We start from the raw sequence: 19,199 nt of genomic DNA, 5'->3' as shown, positions 1-19,199 counted from the left end.
TAAGATCCTGAGTAAAAAGTCCATTGGAGTACAGTGCTAAACGTGGAATCTTTTCGATACAGAAATGTAGTTTGTGGATATAGAGTAATGGAGAAATGAGAGTCTAAAGTCCCCACAACTTTAGTCTCATCCATTGGCCTTGTTTGTAAATTCATTGATCTTTGTGCTGTCCAGTACTCCCTAAGATCATTATTGTACAGTATCCTTGTTGTATTCATTCCTCTGTTATATGATTAATCAGTAGTGAAGTTGATTTTAATAGTTATTTATTGACCAGAGTATTCCTTTTAATGTTAACATTTAAAATCGTGTGACATTCAGTAATTTATCATTTTATTTTTAATAACAATAATACAGGATAATATTGAGGGTGACATTGTGCCTATTGTCTGAGATTCTGCTCATGAATTTTTATGCCTTACTCTGTTGCAGGCTGATATCTGGTTGAAAATATAGTTAGCTGCTGTTTTTATGCAAGTAGGGAAATTGTCAATTGGTAGTGTGATTTTAATTAGGTTGTTTTCTTTGCCCCATGATTATCTTCTTTTTTTTTTCACTATACTAGCCACAATCAGTAAGTAAGATAAAGAGAGAAGAAAAGGACAGTGATAATGCTTGTGTTGTATTTTTAAGAAACTTAATCTTCAAGTAGCCTTCAATATCTATGTAGTGATTATTTTATTGCTGTATGGTTTGGAGTTTTTAGATTTTTATTATTTTGAAATTATTATATGCAGTAGTCTTTTTGTCTGAAACCACAAAATTAATTGCATTTGTATTTGTAGAGAATACGGCAGTCTCTATTAGGAAAGAATTTCATTGTCATGAAGACATTCTATGCAGTGATAATTTTCAATGACTACTTCATAAAGAATATAATGAAACTTTTTTTCACCAATAAGCTGTTTATTTGGGATGAATTCATAGAAAAATAATAGTTAATTCCAGATTTATCCTCTACTGCATATGTATGCTAGATGAAAGACCAACCTCGGTAAAAGAATTCAATTATATCAGTTGTTCTTGCATCTGCGCTTTGAGTTCATCAGTATCATATTAACACACACTCATCTTGCAAGTGTAATGTACTATTTCGCCTTCTATCTTGTATGCTGTCTTTCATTTCCTGAACATTGCAGATATTTCTTCCTAGTACTTTTGCCATTGTACCAAAGTAGAACTTCCAGGTCTTTATCACATTTTCTAACCAAGTTTTCTTTTAATTATACACCTTTTTACCAACCACTCTTTGTGACCAGAGTGCCTTAAAGTACTGATGCATCATTTTTGATTTATACTACACCTTTTTCACTAACCTGTCCTCATGACTCTTGGACCCCAAAACGCTTGTCCAGCACCTCAGAATTAGTTATACATCTTTTTGCCAACCCCTCTTCTTGACTCAAGGATCCCAAAGCACTTATCTATTGTTTCTGAATTACATACACCTTTGTCACCAACCTGGTTTCATGACCAAAGCACCTCAAAGCATTAAGTCATCATAGCTGAATTATACACCTTTTATACATTAACACACACACTCACATATCCATCTTATAAGTGTAATATACTATTCACCTCATATTTTGTATGCTCTGGTACATTTCCTGAATATTACAGATCTTTCATCCCGGTACCTCAGTCATTGTGCCAAAGTAGAACTCTCCAGGTCTTTCTCAGATCTTTCCAACCTAGGTTATACACCATTTTACCAACTTGTCTTTGTGACCGATGCACCTCAAAGCACTGATCCTTCATTTCTAAATTATACATTTTTCACAACCCACCTTCATGACCCAACGACCCCAGAGCACTGATCCATCATCTCTCAGTGATACACCTTTGTCACCAACCTATCTTCATAACCAAAACACCTTAAACCATTAATCCTCATTGTTGAATTGTACACCTTATCCACTAACCTGTCTCTGTAAACCAAGAACTTCAAAGTGCTGATCCATTATTCTGAATTTCAAACACCATTGTTATCAACCTGTCTCCGTGACCAAGGCACCCCGAGAAACTGTTCTGCCACTTGCAACCAAAGCACCAGACAACATTGATCCATCATTTCACCTTTAAACTGTTAAATGCATTGTCTTTTACCCCAACATGATGGTTTAGTGTTAAAATAGCAGATGTTCGTTTGAAAAAATTTAGCATTCCCCAAGTATTTAATGATAATAAAAAATTTTGTTTACATTTTATGAAAGAAGTGAGTGAGTGGTTTTTGATCATCACAGTCAGTTTTATTACTTTAATTCATATGACTATCAATTAGTTCTTTTTATTTTTTTTACTTTTAGCCCAGATCTTTTTATTAGTTGGGCAAAGATCCCTTTGTGTTTTCTGTGGGATATAATGCCATCTCTTGGAAAGTTGAGCACAGGTGCCTCTTGAGGTTTGGAAGACCTATAGTAAAGCAAAAATAGTGGAAGTTAAAAATAACCTTTATGTCAAGGGGGGTAGCCATTTTGTTGCTTCAGTATTTTCAGTATGATTATATATGCATTACAATAAAGGTAGAGAAATGAAATTACATTGGAATTGTTGGAACTCGAAATATTAAAAGAAAAACCTTAATTTTCTAAAAAGTTAAAAAAAAATTTTAAATGAAAATGCCAAGAATGTACTTATTTTATTATTTTTACATTAAGCAACCTACTGTAAAAACTTAAAAATTACAGTACATAATTATACAGACAGTCCCTGGTTTATAACGGGTTCCGTTCTGACGCCGCGTTGTAAGCCAAAGATCGTTATAACTAGAAATATCGTCGAAAATTGTAAGAAAACCTTATTTGTTCCTACACAAATACAAACCCTTCGTCTTCACATATGGATAACTTTCGGCGAAGCTGGAAAGTCTGGCTGTTAAACTTTCACAAGGCAGTTATGGTAACAGTTAGCTATGGTAGAGGCGGAAGTACCACCCACCCAACCAGTATGCATTCAATCTCTTCAGTTTGCTTTTGGCTGCACTCGACAAGACGTGCTTTTCTTCTCTGTCTTGCTGTTCGGCCTTTTTCCTCTTGTTGTATATTTTACATTTGTAATTTGAAATATTGATTTGGATATATTGGAACATTTGTGTATTTTGATAAATTAAGACATTTCAAAATGTTTTATTCTATGTCTTCAATGATATATTTACTTACTCATACTGCGTAGTACTCTTAGGTGGGGAGTTTTTCTCTCCTTATATCATTGTTGTTGTTTCTCAAACACCTTCATCTAGGAGTGTGTTCAATTTTTTCTCTTTTAGACACAATGTTTTGATTCAAACTACACAATTTCTGGGAATGTGGTAATGTTTTAGTCTTTCAGATGTTGTGTAGATCGAGACGTTATGGGTTCGTGTTGCAACCAAGGGTTTTGTTCGAGGATTCATCTTAACTTAACGTAGCAAGTTTTCCTCCACTCCCTCAACATGCATGTTAATGGCGCAAGTTCTACGGTTGCGTTAATCCCAACTACATGCTCGAGGCAACATCTCTAGCCACAGTCATCTATCAATCAATGTCATTCAGGAAGAACCCGTCGATCTGGTACTAGGATAGAATGTAATTGTGCAGCTCACATTCTTATCCTTTTACCTTGGGTCCTTGGATCCTTGGTGGATGCTCAATAAGTCACGTACAGTACCTAGATCTCAAGGACAGGTTGCATCTCGTCTAATATGTGCGGCTACAGAGAGAAGGTGTTGGGGAGGGGACTGGCCTCCTACCTTCCTCCTGTTTTTCGTCCTCTTCCAGCGGACAGAGGAAGAGTGAACAAGCCATAAAAAGCTGGACTGGCGTGCAAGCTGGTGATCTGCATGTCCGAGTATCCTGTCTATAATCCAGTTTTGTTTGGATTAGTAGATTCATTTCTTACCTTCTCTCTAGCAAGGTGAGAGAAGGACTGACTATGGGCAAGCCAGTTGGTTATTTTTAGCTACATAGTCTTCGACATTGTGGGTTCATCCATACCTTTTGAATCAAGGGTTTTCATGCTTTCCTTTTATTTGAGGTGCCCAGAAGTGTGTCAATTGAACACCCCTTGTTCAGTAGATCAGAAGTTATGGTGTTCTTCCTTTGCTGTCTCGTGACCAGGAAGAGAATACCAGGTCAGCCGAAGTGCCAGTCAGTTCAGAGAATTACTTGGAATCCTCCCTCCAATAGTAAGTCCCCATATGTAAAGATGAAGGGTTTGTGTTCGTGCAGGAACAAATGAAAAATTTTTAATTAATTTGTATTTTTCCTAACATACAAACCTGAGGTCTTTACATGGAAAGCCCACCTCTTACCACCCCTCATTCTTTTACCTGCTCCCCTACCATAGGCAACTTACCATAACCCCCTTGCAAAAGTTTAACAGCTGGACTTTCCAGCTTCGCTGAAAGTTATCCATATGTAAAGACCTCAGGTTTGTATGTTAGGAAAGGTACAAATTAATTAAAAATGTGTCACTTTTCATCCTTTGGGTGTCTTGAAAATGATGTAACTTGTATTTTTATTGAGTTTCAAAAAATTCTAAATTTTGACCATTCTGCAATTTTGGAGTCATATTTCTTCCGTTGCCGGCATCGTAACCCCAGAACGTGCATTGTAACCCGGGAAATATATTTTGATGAATATATTTGAAGAGCGACGTAAGCCGAGCCCGTCGTAACCCAGGGACTGCCTGTATACAGTGGACCCTCGCCTATTCACTGCTTCACCAATTTGCGGATTTCCCTGTGGAACATGTATACACAATATTTGCAGAAAATTGACCATTCACTGTATTTTTCATAGAGAAATATTCACAAATTACTGTAATTTCATATTTTCATGACTAAATGCACTTTTTGTGATAAAACTATTAAAATATCCAGGTATAAGCATTTTTAGAGGGTTTTTTGGTGTTTTGAACTATCAAAATGGGCAATGAAAAGCTTTTTTAGAGGGTTGTCAAGTACTCGCAGGTTTTAGCTGTTTGTGGGGGTTAGTGGTACGCATCCCCCACGAATATCAGGACTGACTGTATATGTTTCTTAGCACATTCCATTTCCACTCAGGAAAGTGAATGCTGTAGCCTAGGCTAACACTGAAAATCTTGCACTCAAAGAAATGAAAACTATCTGTTCTTCATATATTCAGTAACATAGACACACCATGATACTGTAATGTATTTTTAGCTATTTATTCGTGAAAGTAAAATTCTTAAAAAAAATTTTCACCATTCTCAGTGAATTTTAGAGGGAATAACATTTTTATTCGTTTCTTTAAGAATGATTTTTCAGTTTATTGCAGTATAGTATTTAATTAACAATGAATAGCACACACAGATGATGTAACATATAATTCTTGATAGAAACATTCCTTTATAAAAAAAAATGTATGCTTAAATATAAGCAGTGCAGAATGACCATAAAAATTATTTTAAATCTGAGATTCCTGATTGACTTGACTTAAGCGTGTTACTGTCCATGTCAGTGTTTAGTGCAGACTTATTGTGCTCATTTTGTTATTTTACGTTGAATGTAATAATGTACAGTAATTATGTAATCATATGATTTGTGAGAACACGGTTAAATAACCAAAAATCTTTTAGAGTTCATTCCATTTCCACTAATGGCGACCATGGAAAAAAATATGCTCTCAAATTAATGAAAAACATTAATGATGTACTCCAAATGTAATAATTCTGTTCTTCATATACTATACTGTATTCAATAATGCACACACTTTAATAAAAGTACATAATCATAGCTACAGTATTCCTAAAATAACTGTAAGTTACATGCAAATTTTCATAACCTTGGCACATTCCTGTGAGTAGAACATTTGAATTTATTTCGTTAAGAATAAATTTTCAACTTATTGTACCGTGGTTCTTAATGATGAATGGTGTGCTTACAGTTGCTCTACAGTATAATTCTTAATATAAACATTACTATATGTAAAAATCAATGTACTGTACTCATAAATAATGCATCTACAGGACAAAAACAAAAAAGGGACTAAAAATTATTTTAATCTTATGATTCTTAATGGACTCAAACTTAAGCTTGGTACTATCTGTTTCAATGTCAAGTGGAAGCTTTATGGATTTAAGTGTTAGTTTATTGTGTACAAAAATGTGATTAATATAGGGTATTCTAAAGTGTTCCAATAATACAATACTTAACAAAGTCCAACGTAAAACATCCAAACAATATCAACACTTTTGGACAGTTACACTGTCTGTTACTGTATTTCGGTGTTTGCTACTGCCAATAGATGTTTTATAAATGCACAGTATATTTGGATTGTAGATTTTTTATGATTTTCTTGAATGAGGAATGTTGAAATAGTTGTTAAATGAGTGCTGCATGTATGCAGGTTCATCAGCATGTTCTTAATTTGCTTCTCATCCTTTAAAATGGTCAAGATCATCGATTGTGGAGGCCTTAGTTCCTGTGTGATATTGATAGACATTATGGGTATTTCATCATTCTTCCCAGTCATGAGCAGTGGCCTTCTTACCATTAGCAGGAGATACATAGGGCATTACGTTGACATGATAGAGGCTTAAAATCACAACGTAACATAGAGTATAAAGAGAAAAGCAACACGGAAGACTGTAGCGAGGGGTGTGCAGTACTGTGTACACTAGCAACCACATGATAGACTGAGAACAAAAGATGCTGCTGCTGCCTGGCTGGCCCATGTTCACGGGAGAATATTGTGCCAAGCACCGCTAGGCTGGAAAAAAATAACTCAAAATTTGGAGTACAGGTTTTGCAGATGCATATTTCTGCTAATGCCATCATAAAATAAAAATGTAAAGCAAATAATCTTGAGGGCTTTGCTGTGTACTATATGGTGATAAATATTTTTTTGTTGGCTACCAGTTTTCTTGGTACTGTAGTATGCGTTTAAAAACTAATGGACAGTAAAACCAGAAAAGCAGTATTCATGTGGACCAATTATAAGACTAATCGACAGATATACAGTTTCTTTTATGTGGGTAAATATCCGTTTGAAATAACAGCAGGTATTGTTATAACCTTAGCTTTTAGCAGTTGAACATAGTTTTTAGTAGGCGTTATGGGTAGCATCCAGCCTCTAGAGCAATGATGTGTTCTTTTTGTTATAGTCCCCTATCATTACAGTACTGTACTTTGTGTATCAGTTGTGAGAGAGAGAGAGAGTGAGTTTTTTTAGCTTGATTGATTGACATAACTTTGATTCAGTATTTAAAAGAAATTAACTAGGATTAGTAATATGCATAGGTTGGGTTAAATTTTATACCTTGGGACAAAGCTTTAGTTTTTACAGATACCATGATAATAATAACAACTGTTATCTTTTTAATTTGTTATTTTGTTCCTGCAATAAATAGCTGCCAGGTGGTTGTAATTACAAAACAGACATAATGCAATTGAATGTTTAATTGTACATCACTGCTTTCTAGTACAAAAGTTTCAACTAAACGTTCGTGGTTTTTGGAATATTTATTTTTCATACTGCTGTATCTTGTCTGATTGAAAAATTCACAGATTTATGAAATCGTAAAGTTGTTCACAAAGCAAACTTTTGTACTCATGAAGACTTCATTCTATGTAACTTAAAGTCAATCAAAACATTTTTAGTGTGTAAAATAATGCATATTTATTTAATATTTGGTTGTATGACATGTGTTCTGTGGTTGTGAATATTTGAATAATGCTGGACTGACTACTGATACTACAAGAAATTTCCTATTGATTGAAACCTCCAATTACTGATGATGTTTGTCGATACTGTAGTAGCATTAATATGCTTGAGCTGTGACCGTATGGGTCAAGCTTTTTTATGGTATTGTGTTTGAAGTTACATATTGAAGAGCATTATGCTTTGTAGCATTACAGTACATTTTTTGGAGTTGGCTGAAATTTCTTCTATGTTAGACATACCAAGTTTTATGCTTTTACTTCTTCAGTCACCATGTACGTAGTTAATTTACAAATTGAAATTTGGTGGTATTCCAGTTATTTTTCATATTTACATTTTATCAGTGTTTTTGCTTCATAGAATTTACAAAGATGCCTGTTAATACTAAATTTCAGTGAATACAGCTTAAGTGTTGTTTTTATTCACAGTATTAAGATAATGGTAAAGCATTGACATTTTTGTTATCCCTTTTTAAATGAAATTTAAGGTATAAAATAACCATTGTTTTGTTTCAAAGAGATAATGTATGAGACTTACAAAAGAGAATATTTGAAAGCACCCCTTCCAACTCACACGAGTTCTGGTACAGTTTCAGTAGTTATGAAGTAATTGTAATGCCATTTTGGTGTTTGAAGGCAGAAGCAAATTTTTTGTCCTTTGAACGGGATTTAACCTGTACAGAATAGTGTCATCAAAACACACATCTGTGTCAAAGAATTCATTAAAGGGAGGATGAAATGGTATGTGAAAGAGGGAGACTTGTAAGTAATAAGGAGAGTGAGGTAAGATAGTTTTTTCCCTTAAATTTGTGAGGCTTGGACTTTGTTTGTGCACTGATATGTCACTGGTTCATTTACAGCACTTGACAGGGTTTTATTTTGGCATGGGACTGATTATTGTGGAGTGCTTTTGATTAAGATCTGAGTTGGGGAATGGTGCACAGAAAGGAAATTTTGCTTGGATAGGCAACAGCTTTTGAATTCTGTAAGGTATTCATTTTATGAGGTGCTAACCAGTATTATTTTAACAGCCTTACCATATTTAGCAGTGAAAGTATTACGGTGTTCAAAGTTTGCATTAAATTTTCTACAAGGGTTGAGGGGTTAATGGACATGAATTTCTAAATGGATGTTTTACAAAGAAATTTGGCACAAAGGATTTCAATTTTGTGAGTGTACATCATATAGTATTTTGGTTGGATTAAGTCTTAGGTTTTGTAGCTTGCTGAAAAGAAACAGTGAATTCTGTTTTTGTCATCTCTTCTCTTTTTTATGTTATCAGTGCTTTGGAGTTTGTTTGCTTTTGGCTAATTGTTGCCAGGTGAGTATAGCATCATTAAAGCTTTAAGATGTTAATTTTTTAAATTGCATATTGTCACCGTTGTCTTTTCAGGCTGGGGGTGGTGGAGAACCAGCTGCAAAGAGAGTTCGCTTGGGAGGTCATCACCAAGGGAGCATGGGTGGTCAGCAGAGCTTCTCCCACATGACACAGCGAAGTCATCCCAATCAGGCAAGTGTAGGTGAAATTTTGATTCAGTAAACTCTCAGTAGTATTCGTTGTTTTCAGCCATATAAATTTGTATTATAACCCTAAGTGAAATGTCTAGGGAATTCTGTTTGGAAAATCTTGTTGGAAGTTTTAATATTAGTATAAAGCTTTACACCTTTACATTTGAATGTCATTTCTGTATGAGAAAGTAAATACTGCAGTCAGTCCCATGTTTCTAATACAGTATTTGTGGCTGATAGGCTTCTGTGTACTGTAAAGAAATATTTTTTAATCATTACTTATATTACCTGTAAGATTTACATGGGTTTTTGCTACTCCAACCCCATCAGTCATGAAATTTCATATCCCTGTGAAGAAAATTCCTTGTTGCATCAGCCTGCTACAACAAAAAGGATGCGTCAGTTGTAGTGTTCATCCACCCTACATCACACTCAGAATCCCACCTTGTTCTTTTGTTTAACTTATGGCATTCACAGGTTTCCAAAATTTCATCAGCTGTGTTTGCATAATTCAGCCACCTTTTTTTATTCTCATTATTACTATTTTTTCCTTCTAATTTTTCTAATAACTGCATTATAATCATTCAGTGCATTTTTGTGATAAGAGGTCTTCTGTGTACAAACTGATAATGATATCATTGGCATTCTGTATGCTATTGAGCTTATACGTATTGCGCTTTCTCAACTTAGCGTACAATTCCTGTCATTTCAGCAGGTAAATTATAAAACAACTGTCCAAAGTTCATTTATTATCGTGATGCTTCGGTAGTCCTCGCTACCATTTATAAAGGGTGATTGGCACCAAGGGTATATGCAGGGAATATATATACTGTACCCAAAAACAGGTTTACAAAGATGGACAATTTTCATTTGGTTGGTCATATTTAGGGAGCTCTCCTGTTGGCTGTGAGTCTGGCTAACCATGGAGGCACTGATTGGTTAGCACTGGGGACCTCTGCTCATGGCTTGAGGAGGAGGGCAGCTGTAGTGTTGTCTCAGGCATGCCTCTTTGTTCTCCTGACGGTGGTCAGTAGGAGGAGGTTTTCCTGAGTAATGTTGAGAGTAGGTTTCCACTGAAGAATGGCAAGGGCCTCCTTTTAGCGGAGGCAGCATTGGCCCATGTTGCTGTCAAGGATTGTGGTATTCCTTATGATCTGCTGGCGTTGGGGAGCATTGCCATGTTTCCCGCATGCAACGTAGGTATATCACCTCTTCATTTAGATGGATGGCAGTCCTTGTAGAGAGGTGGGTCGTTGTCATGCCAATGTACCACTCCTCTCCCCTTGGTGGGATTGTTGCTGATGGAGGGGCTCTTCTTCATGAGGCACTAGGCAGTCCTTTGATCTTTATAAGAGATTGTAAGGTTGACCACTGTGTCTACTTCAGCAGGGGTTGTATGAACCCAAATGATGTTCTTCAGGGCTGCCTCATCCTCCTCCTACTCTGCATTCAGCTGTTCCCTTTGAATAATTTTATGGTCCTTGTGCCCTCCAGGGGGACACGGCTCTCCTGTCAGTACCACCTATCGACACCATTCCTTGACACCCTTGTGACTTGGGTGTCAAGGCACTCGGTGAAATTAAACAACACATCATTTACTGATGGAGAGGAGAGAGAGAGAGAGAGATGTCCAGACAGTTACTGCATGATGAAACATGGGATCTCATATACTCAGTAGAGAAAGACAAGGCCATTTATGAATGTGATAGCTAATTGTAATCACCATGAAGAGAAAGCTGCCATATCACAACTCGCCACTCTTAGACCCAGGTGCTAGGAAGATGCTCATGTGCATATTTGAGTGTTGCTCAACAAATTTATATTATATAACTAAAGGACTGAAATTAACCATAGTACAGTAGTACTATTGCAGCTTCAGTTGGAAAGATTTACTGTATATATCAGAAAAACTTGAAATGTGGCTCAGTCTGCAGGCAACATTTACAACTATAAGTTACTGTGCAGGTTTTCAGAATACTGTACTAAGAACCAGCAATATGTGATCAGAATTGGACTTTTACTAAGTAGGACGGACCACCTGCAGTAATTGGTGCATAGAAAGTGATTCTGTTGTCACAATCACTTTGCATTTAAGCAAACTTCTGTTTCTTCATTTGTGAAGAAAAGGCCCTATCTGTATCCACCATGAAGTGCAGTATTTAGAAACTCCAACATGTATATAAAAATTGTTGAACTGTTTGGGAAAACAATAAGGTTAATTTCAACAGTGCCTGAGGCTTTTAAGGGGAAGTTGTTCCAAGCCTATGAAGTTTTAAGTTTCATGGTTTCCCGATAACCCCGTAAGCTCATTTGGCAGTGTGGCAGTTTGTGTTAATGAGGCGGATCTTTTTCTGTTAAATCTTACAGCTTCTCACAGTAGTTTCATACATATGAGGAACTGTATATAAGGCATTTCAATTTCAGTTTTTTGTGTAACTATTTTTTCTGTAAATTGTTGGTAAAGTCTAGTTATAATATCTTTAACAGATTACACTATTGTATGTGATGGCATATAAGAATCCCCCCCCATTTTCAGAAGGGAATATTAAGGAAAACATTGTGTTTATTCAAAACCATTTAACGGTATTGAAGTATATAGCTATAGTATGGCAGAAAAAACTTGGACAAAGCATTCAGCTATGACAGAAGGAAAGTTCTGTATTACATGATGATTCTACTGCAATATACAAGAAAAAATAAAAGAGAAAAAAGCAGTGAAGGTAAAACAAGCCTGTACTGTATCCCCCCCTCCCCTCATTGGTATGGTATTTTTATTCGCATTTATTGAATACAGTACAATACCATACAGGCAGTCCTCGCTTATCGGCAGCGCCAGTTAATGGCATTCCGGTTTTACGGCGCTTGGCTAATGACATCATAAAGCAGATTTTCGGCGACAGTAAGTGATCTTCAGTGTCGGTAAGAGGTTTATCGACATTGGTAGGCAGTTTATTGCTGTTGGTAAGAGGTTTAGCAGCGCCGATAAGCGGTTTATTGGTGCTTACGACGTCGTAAATGCCATTTGCCACCATAATTATCGCTGATTTTCCGTTAGCGGCACTAAAAGGAAACGGAACCCTGCCGTTAACCGGGGACTGCCTGTACTCAATGAAGTAATCTAGCATCAGATATATTTTTAGTTTATATATATGTGCATGTGTTCATGCATGCATTGCATTAAAGTTAAAGATGCACAATGTGCATTTGTTCTTCTTTCTGTGGACTTTAATAAAGTAATTTCAGATTATGAAAAAAATAGATGAGAGAGAGAGCAAAGTAAGTGCTTTGTTTCAGTGTGTTTGCGTCAGTTTGTATGCATGTTTGCTTGTGTCAGTCTGTTGTATTTATGCATGAATGAAAGTACTCCACACTATGGTCAGATTTAGGTGGGCATAGGATAATTTTCAATTGTAAGATTGTTTATTGATGATGAATGATGAAGTGACATTTCAGGATACTTGTATGGCATTTTAGAAGGGTATCTCATTCAAACAAAATTCAAATAACCAGCAACCCTTTGGTCCCAAGGGTGCCAGTTTTGAGGGATTTTACTGTAATACAGTAATAATAATGTTATTTGAGTCAATACTGGTAATATTACAGTATTAAGGAGTTAGACTAGGCACCATTGTTGGTAGTGCACAGTGTCTGGGTTTAGCATAACTAGTGAAGACCTCAACTTCCCATATATGACCCTGTCGATGTATTTTGAGCCACTTTTGGAGGAAAAAGGGGGGTCTTATATGCAATCAAAGACATAAAGTACTTTATAATTTGTGAATCCTTTTTATTTTATTTCTTATTATACATAAATTTTCTTAGATCTTTTCACTTATTCTTACAGCAACATCCTGCCCACGTTCAGCAAGGTGGGATCATGAATTACACGAGTGCACAACAGAGCAGCAATTTCAACCAGCGATACTAATCTTGCAACGGACACTCAGTTGCAAATGGATTCAGCAGATACTGGGTCTTCCACTGGTTGTTGGGTAGCCTCGTTTCTTGTCTCTTAAAGAGACAGCTATTTTTCCTTTTAGCTTTGTAGACAGATGTGTTGTTTTAAAACATTATTTATGTACGTGATACAGCTGCCATACAAACATGAGTATCACAAACAACAAATTTAGAAAATTGGTGTTGCCAGTTTTGAAAGTGTGAAAAAAAAATGTAAGTAGAAATAACAGTTTGTATTTCTGCTGTTGTAAGTAAAGGTAGGTATATCAGTCTTGTATTTTTTTTCCATAATCATCAAAGTTATGTAGGGTACTTTGTGTGTATAGACTATAAAATAATAAATCCTGTACATGTTATAAGTTATGAATTTAGAGTAGTTTGCCCTCCATGAGTTTTTGAGAAGTTGTAAATGTGGGAGATCCTTCCTTATAATGTCAGTGAAATTGTTACAGTAGTTCAATACAGTATACATGATCATCCTTATCAATTTTCTTTAGAATTGGAAGTTATTAAAGTGGATGTCTTTAACTAGTTTAAGAACATTGTATGAAAGATGAATTTGATAAATTTTGGTCATTTTGTTAACCAGTACAAAATCAAAATGCTTTTTGAATTATGTAGTTGTCACATGAGATTAAATTGTAAGATAGTTTTCAGTATATCTTGAACCTTTGTATGCAGATTTAATTATGTTTGTTTTGTTACAGGACTTGATCATAAATATTCCCAATATAAAATGAACAACAGGCAGGAGAATTTGAAAAACTAAGCTTCAATTCTTGTCTTGTTATGATAATCTTCAATTCTTGTCTTATGAGCCTATTGTGGTGGAAATTAGAATCAGTATATCAAATTGACTTTTATAGGCAGTTAGTTTTCATGGTCCAATTTGTTTGGTGAGATATGTCATAAGATTGAAGTGTTAGTTGAAATCCTCATTACTTTAGTATAATTTGTTCTTTCATATATGAAGTATGCACTTTGAGCCCGAGTGGTTGGTGAATCTTGGTAATAAGTAGTTGAAATAGTGATGTTGGAAAAAAGGTGGGTGACCCTTTCCTGTTGTACACTTTCCACTTCATTTTTTCTTTGGCTGCCATTGATAGAGGATCCATCTGCTGTCTTTTAAGCGCTCATTGGATTTTTGATGAGTAGCCTGCTACCATTATTCCTTTTACCTTGTTCCTTGCCCTGTGCATTGTGTGATTAGTTTTTGCTTGTTTGCTGTGTCCTTTGGTCCTGTTTTTCTCGGTCATGAAGAATAAGAAAGACCAATCGTGCTACTTGTAGTGGCATTCCCTTCTGTGTGATGAATGTGCTGTTTAGATTTCACATCAGTGGGTTTAGTATGGGGAGGAAGCCTAGAAAGGTTTCACCAGGTTCAATCAAAGGGTATCACTGTTAATAACACCACCAGATCTTTTTAGGACCTTCTTGACTCCCATCCCTCTTCATCCTACCCCTGGGTTATCCCTCCTCAGAAGGGTTATGTTGCAAATGAACTACAAACCTGTTCATCTCTCATCAAAAGTGAGGACACTAAGGAGCTGTCCTCCTTTGACTGCCTCAGAAAAACGCGACCAATTTTGAATATTACGGGTATTCTCTCTGCATTCTTGGACATGCTCACAGGAAGAAAAATTGACTAAATAACCAGTCATGTCAGAACAAGTTGATATTGTGACTTCTCCTGCAGCCTTGATCTCCCCTCAAGAGAAGTGTGAATAGTGTTCTTTTCTCCTCTTCACCCTCTGATTCTCATAATTGGCCTAGGAAGAAGGGGAAGTTCAGTAGGAAGAAGTCCAGACAGACTTGCCCTTATTGCTCTCCGTCATGGCAGAAGAGCGGAGGTGCCAGTTCACCACCTGTTGAATATTGTGCTTCTAGCAGGGCTAGTGCTTCAGCCAATGCTCACTTGGACTTGAGGACCAACCCCATGCCTTTCCACTATGTGCTGTGGGGCTTGTACCAGGACAGCGTTGTCCTCCCTCTACCAGTGGAGGTTCTACACACCAGAGAATGGGCAGGCTTTGCCTATCTGGTTGGATGCATCAGCCTGCCAACTGACAAACAACCTACCTTTTTAGACTCCATGAGGAGGGCTTCTTCTTCACTACTGTGGCCAGTGCTTTGGAATCTGTAGTGATGGCTTCAGTGCAAGCAGTGTCTTGGCCAAAAATCTGTGCCATGGGTGCCGTCACTGACAATGTCATCACAGGTATTTTGTCTGAAGATGAAAGGGCACCATTTAGGTATCCAACCAGCACATAATTGTGGTCTTGCAAAGGAGAGATGATGATACTTCATTGTTTTCCCACCAGGTATCCCATGAGCACAGCCTCCTCTGCAGAATAGTTCAGGATTGGGTTTGCCTTTGTACTTTCTTCTGGAAGTGGTAGAGGCAGAAGTTTAACTTTGTTGGGAGGACTCTGACTTACTGTTCACCCTTCCATGGGACAAAGGTACCTGGTGCTAAATATTCAGGTTTGGAAAACACTTATGTCTCGTGTGCAGAAGAAACCCCAGCTTCAGAAGCCCAGACAGGACTAGCAGCCTCCTCCCCCTGCTACAGAGCTTTTTAAGCCCTTTCATCTCCCTTTTCTCTAGCCAGTCCAAGATGGGGAGAGAGGGAAGAAGAAAGGTGGTTGCTGGAAGTGGCAGTCCCCCTTCCTCCACTGCAATGGGGGGTTTGCCAGTCACACTGTTGGTAAAGGGCAGCAACAAGGAGTGGAGCTTTGGGGTTGTACGAGTCCTTTGGGACAAATACAGGATTCCACTAAAGACCTTCATCCTTTCCTCTCCATAGTGGATTCTATTCCCAATTTATTCTCCAGATTCAAGGAAATTTCAATCCTTATTGGAAGTGATGATGGAGAAAGGCACAGTTTTAGTTGCAAATAGTTGGTCTCAAGGGTTTTGCAGCCACGTTTTCTTTAGAGAAGGTACCTGGGCCTAGAGACCAGTCATTGACTGCTAAGCATTGATTGGAGTATGCTCAACTAACTCCATTCACAATGGAAACTGCATGTTCGGTGTTAGATGTCATCAGAAAGGGCAACTTCATAACTTCAGATTTCATGAGAGAGGGCAATTTTGTGATTTCAATACACTTTCAGAATACATACTTCAAATGCCCATTCATCAGGACTTGGGAGTACCTCTTATTTTGTCTCCAACAAGACAGTATTCTAGTTCTAGGCTCTGTGCTTGAGACTGGTGACAGCTCCTGAGGTTTAACTTGGGTATTCACCTTCTGTGGTACCTGAGTGATTGGTTATTCCTGGCCTCCTCCAAGGGTAGTCTTCTGCAGGACAAGGATTGTCTGTTAGCTTCTCACAATTTAGAGATTGTGATCAACTGGCAGAAATCAGATCTCATCCTCAAGCAGCAGATTAAGTATCTGGGTATGCTTCTGGACACAACAGTAATAAGAACCTTCCAATGGGCTGTTGCCCAGAAAACTTCAGTTAGATAGCAGCACAGCCCATGTTGTGACACAACAAACCACTCGGCGGCGGCACCTGTTGTCATTGGAAAAGCTTGGTCCCCATGGACAGAGCCACCTTTGGTTACTTTAGAAGCAACAGAAGTGTGTTTTCCTCTCAGGATCCTGCCACTCAACAGATGCCCATGAGTGGTTAGATGACGAACACCTTACACGAGGAATTCCAGTTGGACTGCACACCTAAGAGGAGGATTTGTCAGGTTTGCAGTTGGAGACTTGCTGCATCTGCACATCAACTTGTTGGTTAGCAGATACCTCTTACCTCATATGCCAGGCATTCCACTGAGTTCCCCTCCTATGGAAATATTTCTGTTTTTGGAGTCATCGAAGGAGGGATGGGTCACACACACGAGAGGAGTTTTTTTTTTCTGGTGTGTAAATGGATGACTTGCTGCACTGTACATCAGCTTCTTGAAAATGCAAGCATTCTGGTTAATGTTGCAAGCATTTCAAAATGGTTTGAGAGGGCAACAACACTTAGTTGCCTAGTAAACAAGTGGGAAGGGAAAAGTCTTGAACCCCATGCCAGTGGATTGCAGATTCATGAGTGGGCAGCTAGAATGTTCTGACAGTTAATCTGAGTCAACGGAGTCAGGTAGTGAGGACAGTGTCCCTGGGTCCCCAGGTAGCGGAGAGGTTCTTTGATTTATGGGGGTCCCCCATGATCAATCTGTTTGCAACCAGACTGAACATGAAATGTCCTGTCTACCATTCCCCATGAGGTTATCAAAAGGGCCTATGATTCTTCGCCAGAGGAACCTGGCCTCCCTTCCTGCTCCAGAGCACACACAGCCAGGGGTATGGGACCATCTCTTGCCGTTCAGAAAAACTTTTTGGCATTTCATGTGACAAGGGCAGGTGCCTGGTGTAGCCAGATTACCTCATTCTGCTTGAAGGATGTCACCCACAGATCCCTGGATACATTCTTGGTACTGGTGGTAGCTACTCCTGCTTGAAGGATGTCACCCGCAGGTCCCTGGGTACATTCTTCTTGGTACTGGTGGTAGCTACTCAAGGTGTGTAGTTACTGGGTCCCAGTGGAGTACTCCACCCCTCATCCACGTGCATAAGCTTAGTAGTATGTCTCTGCAAGAAGAGTGAATGAATATTAAATGGTTATTCCTTCCTGAGTGTTGGGTCAAAGTAGACACGAATCAAATGAGGTTAAAGAAAGTACACAGCAGCGCTTGTTCAAAGTAGCTTAAAATGCTTTGCCCTCTGTCTTTTGCTTTCAACAAAGGGTGGTAGAGTTCTCGCATAGCCTATTATTTAATAGCTAGAAAATGCTGCCTACTGGTCTTCTTTTCACCAGCCAAGTAGGAGGTTACAGGCTTCATTGCATCCCTTGCTTGTGCAAGCAACCGGGTGCACGACCCTGTGTGTGGAATTCAGCTCCCTTCCCTTCTGCAGGGACAATCTTCTACCTTCCCAAAGCAATGGTTGCATCTTGTAGGACAAAAAACAAATTTTTTTATGCAATTTGTATTTTTCATAGGTATACAAACCTTTGATTGAGTTGGATCCATCTCAACTACCCTGCTTTGTCCCTATGGCCAAAGGAGAGAATGAAGTAGCAAGTGCGAGACAGGCTAGTGGGGTCACTCTCCCCCACCCTCTCCCTCCACCTTTTCAACTACAGTACCTTGTTACAAAGATTCAACAGCTTTTCCGACTCACAAACCAGAGCCTTTCATGTGTGGAGTACCCTTCAGTGTATGTATTTGGAGAAAACAGAAATTACAGTGTTATTTTTCATTCAGGTAAACAGTACTGAATAATGCTGGCATGTTGTAAAATATTGAGATTAATTGTTGCCAGATAATGGGTCCATGACTTATGGTCTTAGTATAGCTTTTTTTTTTTCTCTCTCATGTTAAATTTTAAGATTTTTTCTAGTATCCATGGTTATATTTTTAAATTTAAAGTTGTGATTTCAGTAACTGGCTTATTTATAGTGTTATTAACATCATTTTAGTGTTGTAATGTATAAAATTGGTAGTGTTTTTCAATACAGACTTGATATAGCAGTTTCAGCTTTCTTAATAACAGTATGCATATTGCCCTTGACAAGTCAGTTGATTTTTTCATTATAATGATATAATTTGACATTTCATGTAATTTATCTTTTTGATATGTTATACATCATTGTGATATGTCATGAATGTAAACTGAATGAAATAAAGAACTATTTTTATTACAATAAAAGTTTTCATAACCTATGGACATAAGTGAATTGAAAAATTTTTAATACAGTTTTAGGAACATTGTCAAGAGATTTTTGTTCTGCTTAATGTGACATAAGTACAAAGTTCTTTAAATTTCAAATGTTTCTATTGTCATGAGATTTTTGTGACATAAATAAGTACAAAGTTCTTTAAATTTTAAATGTTTCTATAACCAAGTAGAGAGAGGAGCTTGTAAAATGCTCACTTGCCTTCATCTGGGCTGGATATTTAAAAATTATACATATTTCCCAGAACATCATCAACAGCATGTAGTATTTACACAGGTTCAAACTGGGAAATACACACTGATGGGTAGAAATTCTTATCAAGCATAGGATTTGCA

General features: G+C 37.5%; 1 protein-coding gene across 8 annotated transcripts in view; it reads left to right on the top strand.

Annotated features, from left to right (window-relative positions):
• Cdk8 (cyclin-dependent kinase 8) overlaps nt 1-18,836 on the top strand; it is an 82,132-nt gene extending 63,296 nt beyond the window's left edge. For 4 of the 8 annotated variants that reach the window (XM_067087264.1, XM_067087261.1, XM_067087262.1 and 1 more), the window contains 2 exons: nt 9,054-9,170; nt 13,014-18,836. In XM_067087264.1, coding sequence (XP_066943365.1) covers nt 9,054-9,170; nt 13,014-13,097 — 201 coding nt within the window. In that variant the 3' untranslated portion in view covers nt 13,098-18,836. Of the gene's footprint in view, nt 1-9,053; nt 9,177-13,013 lie in introns of all 8 variants that reach the window. The other 4 variants (XM_067087263.1, XM_067087259.1, XM_067087260.1 and 1 more) reach the window with 1 other exon arrangement.
• The last annotated feature ends 363 nt before the right edge of the window (nt 18,837-19,199 follow it).

This window comes from Macrobrachium rosenbergii, chromosome 43, assembly GCF_040412425.1.
Source record: "Macrobrachium rosenbergii isolate ZJJX-2024 chromosome 43, ASM4041242v1, whole genome shotgun sequence".
NCBI lineage: Eukaryota > Metazoa > Arthropoda > Malacostraca > Decapoda > Palaemonidae > Macrobrachium > Macrobrachium rosenbergii.
The sequence above is the reverse complement of the archived record's forward strand: the minus strand, read 5'-3'. Positions and strand labels throughout refer to the sequence as shown.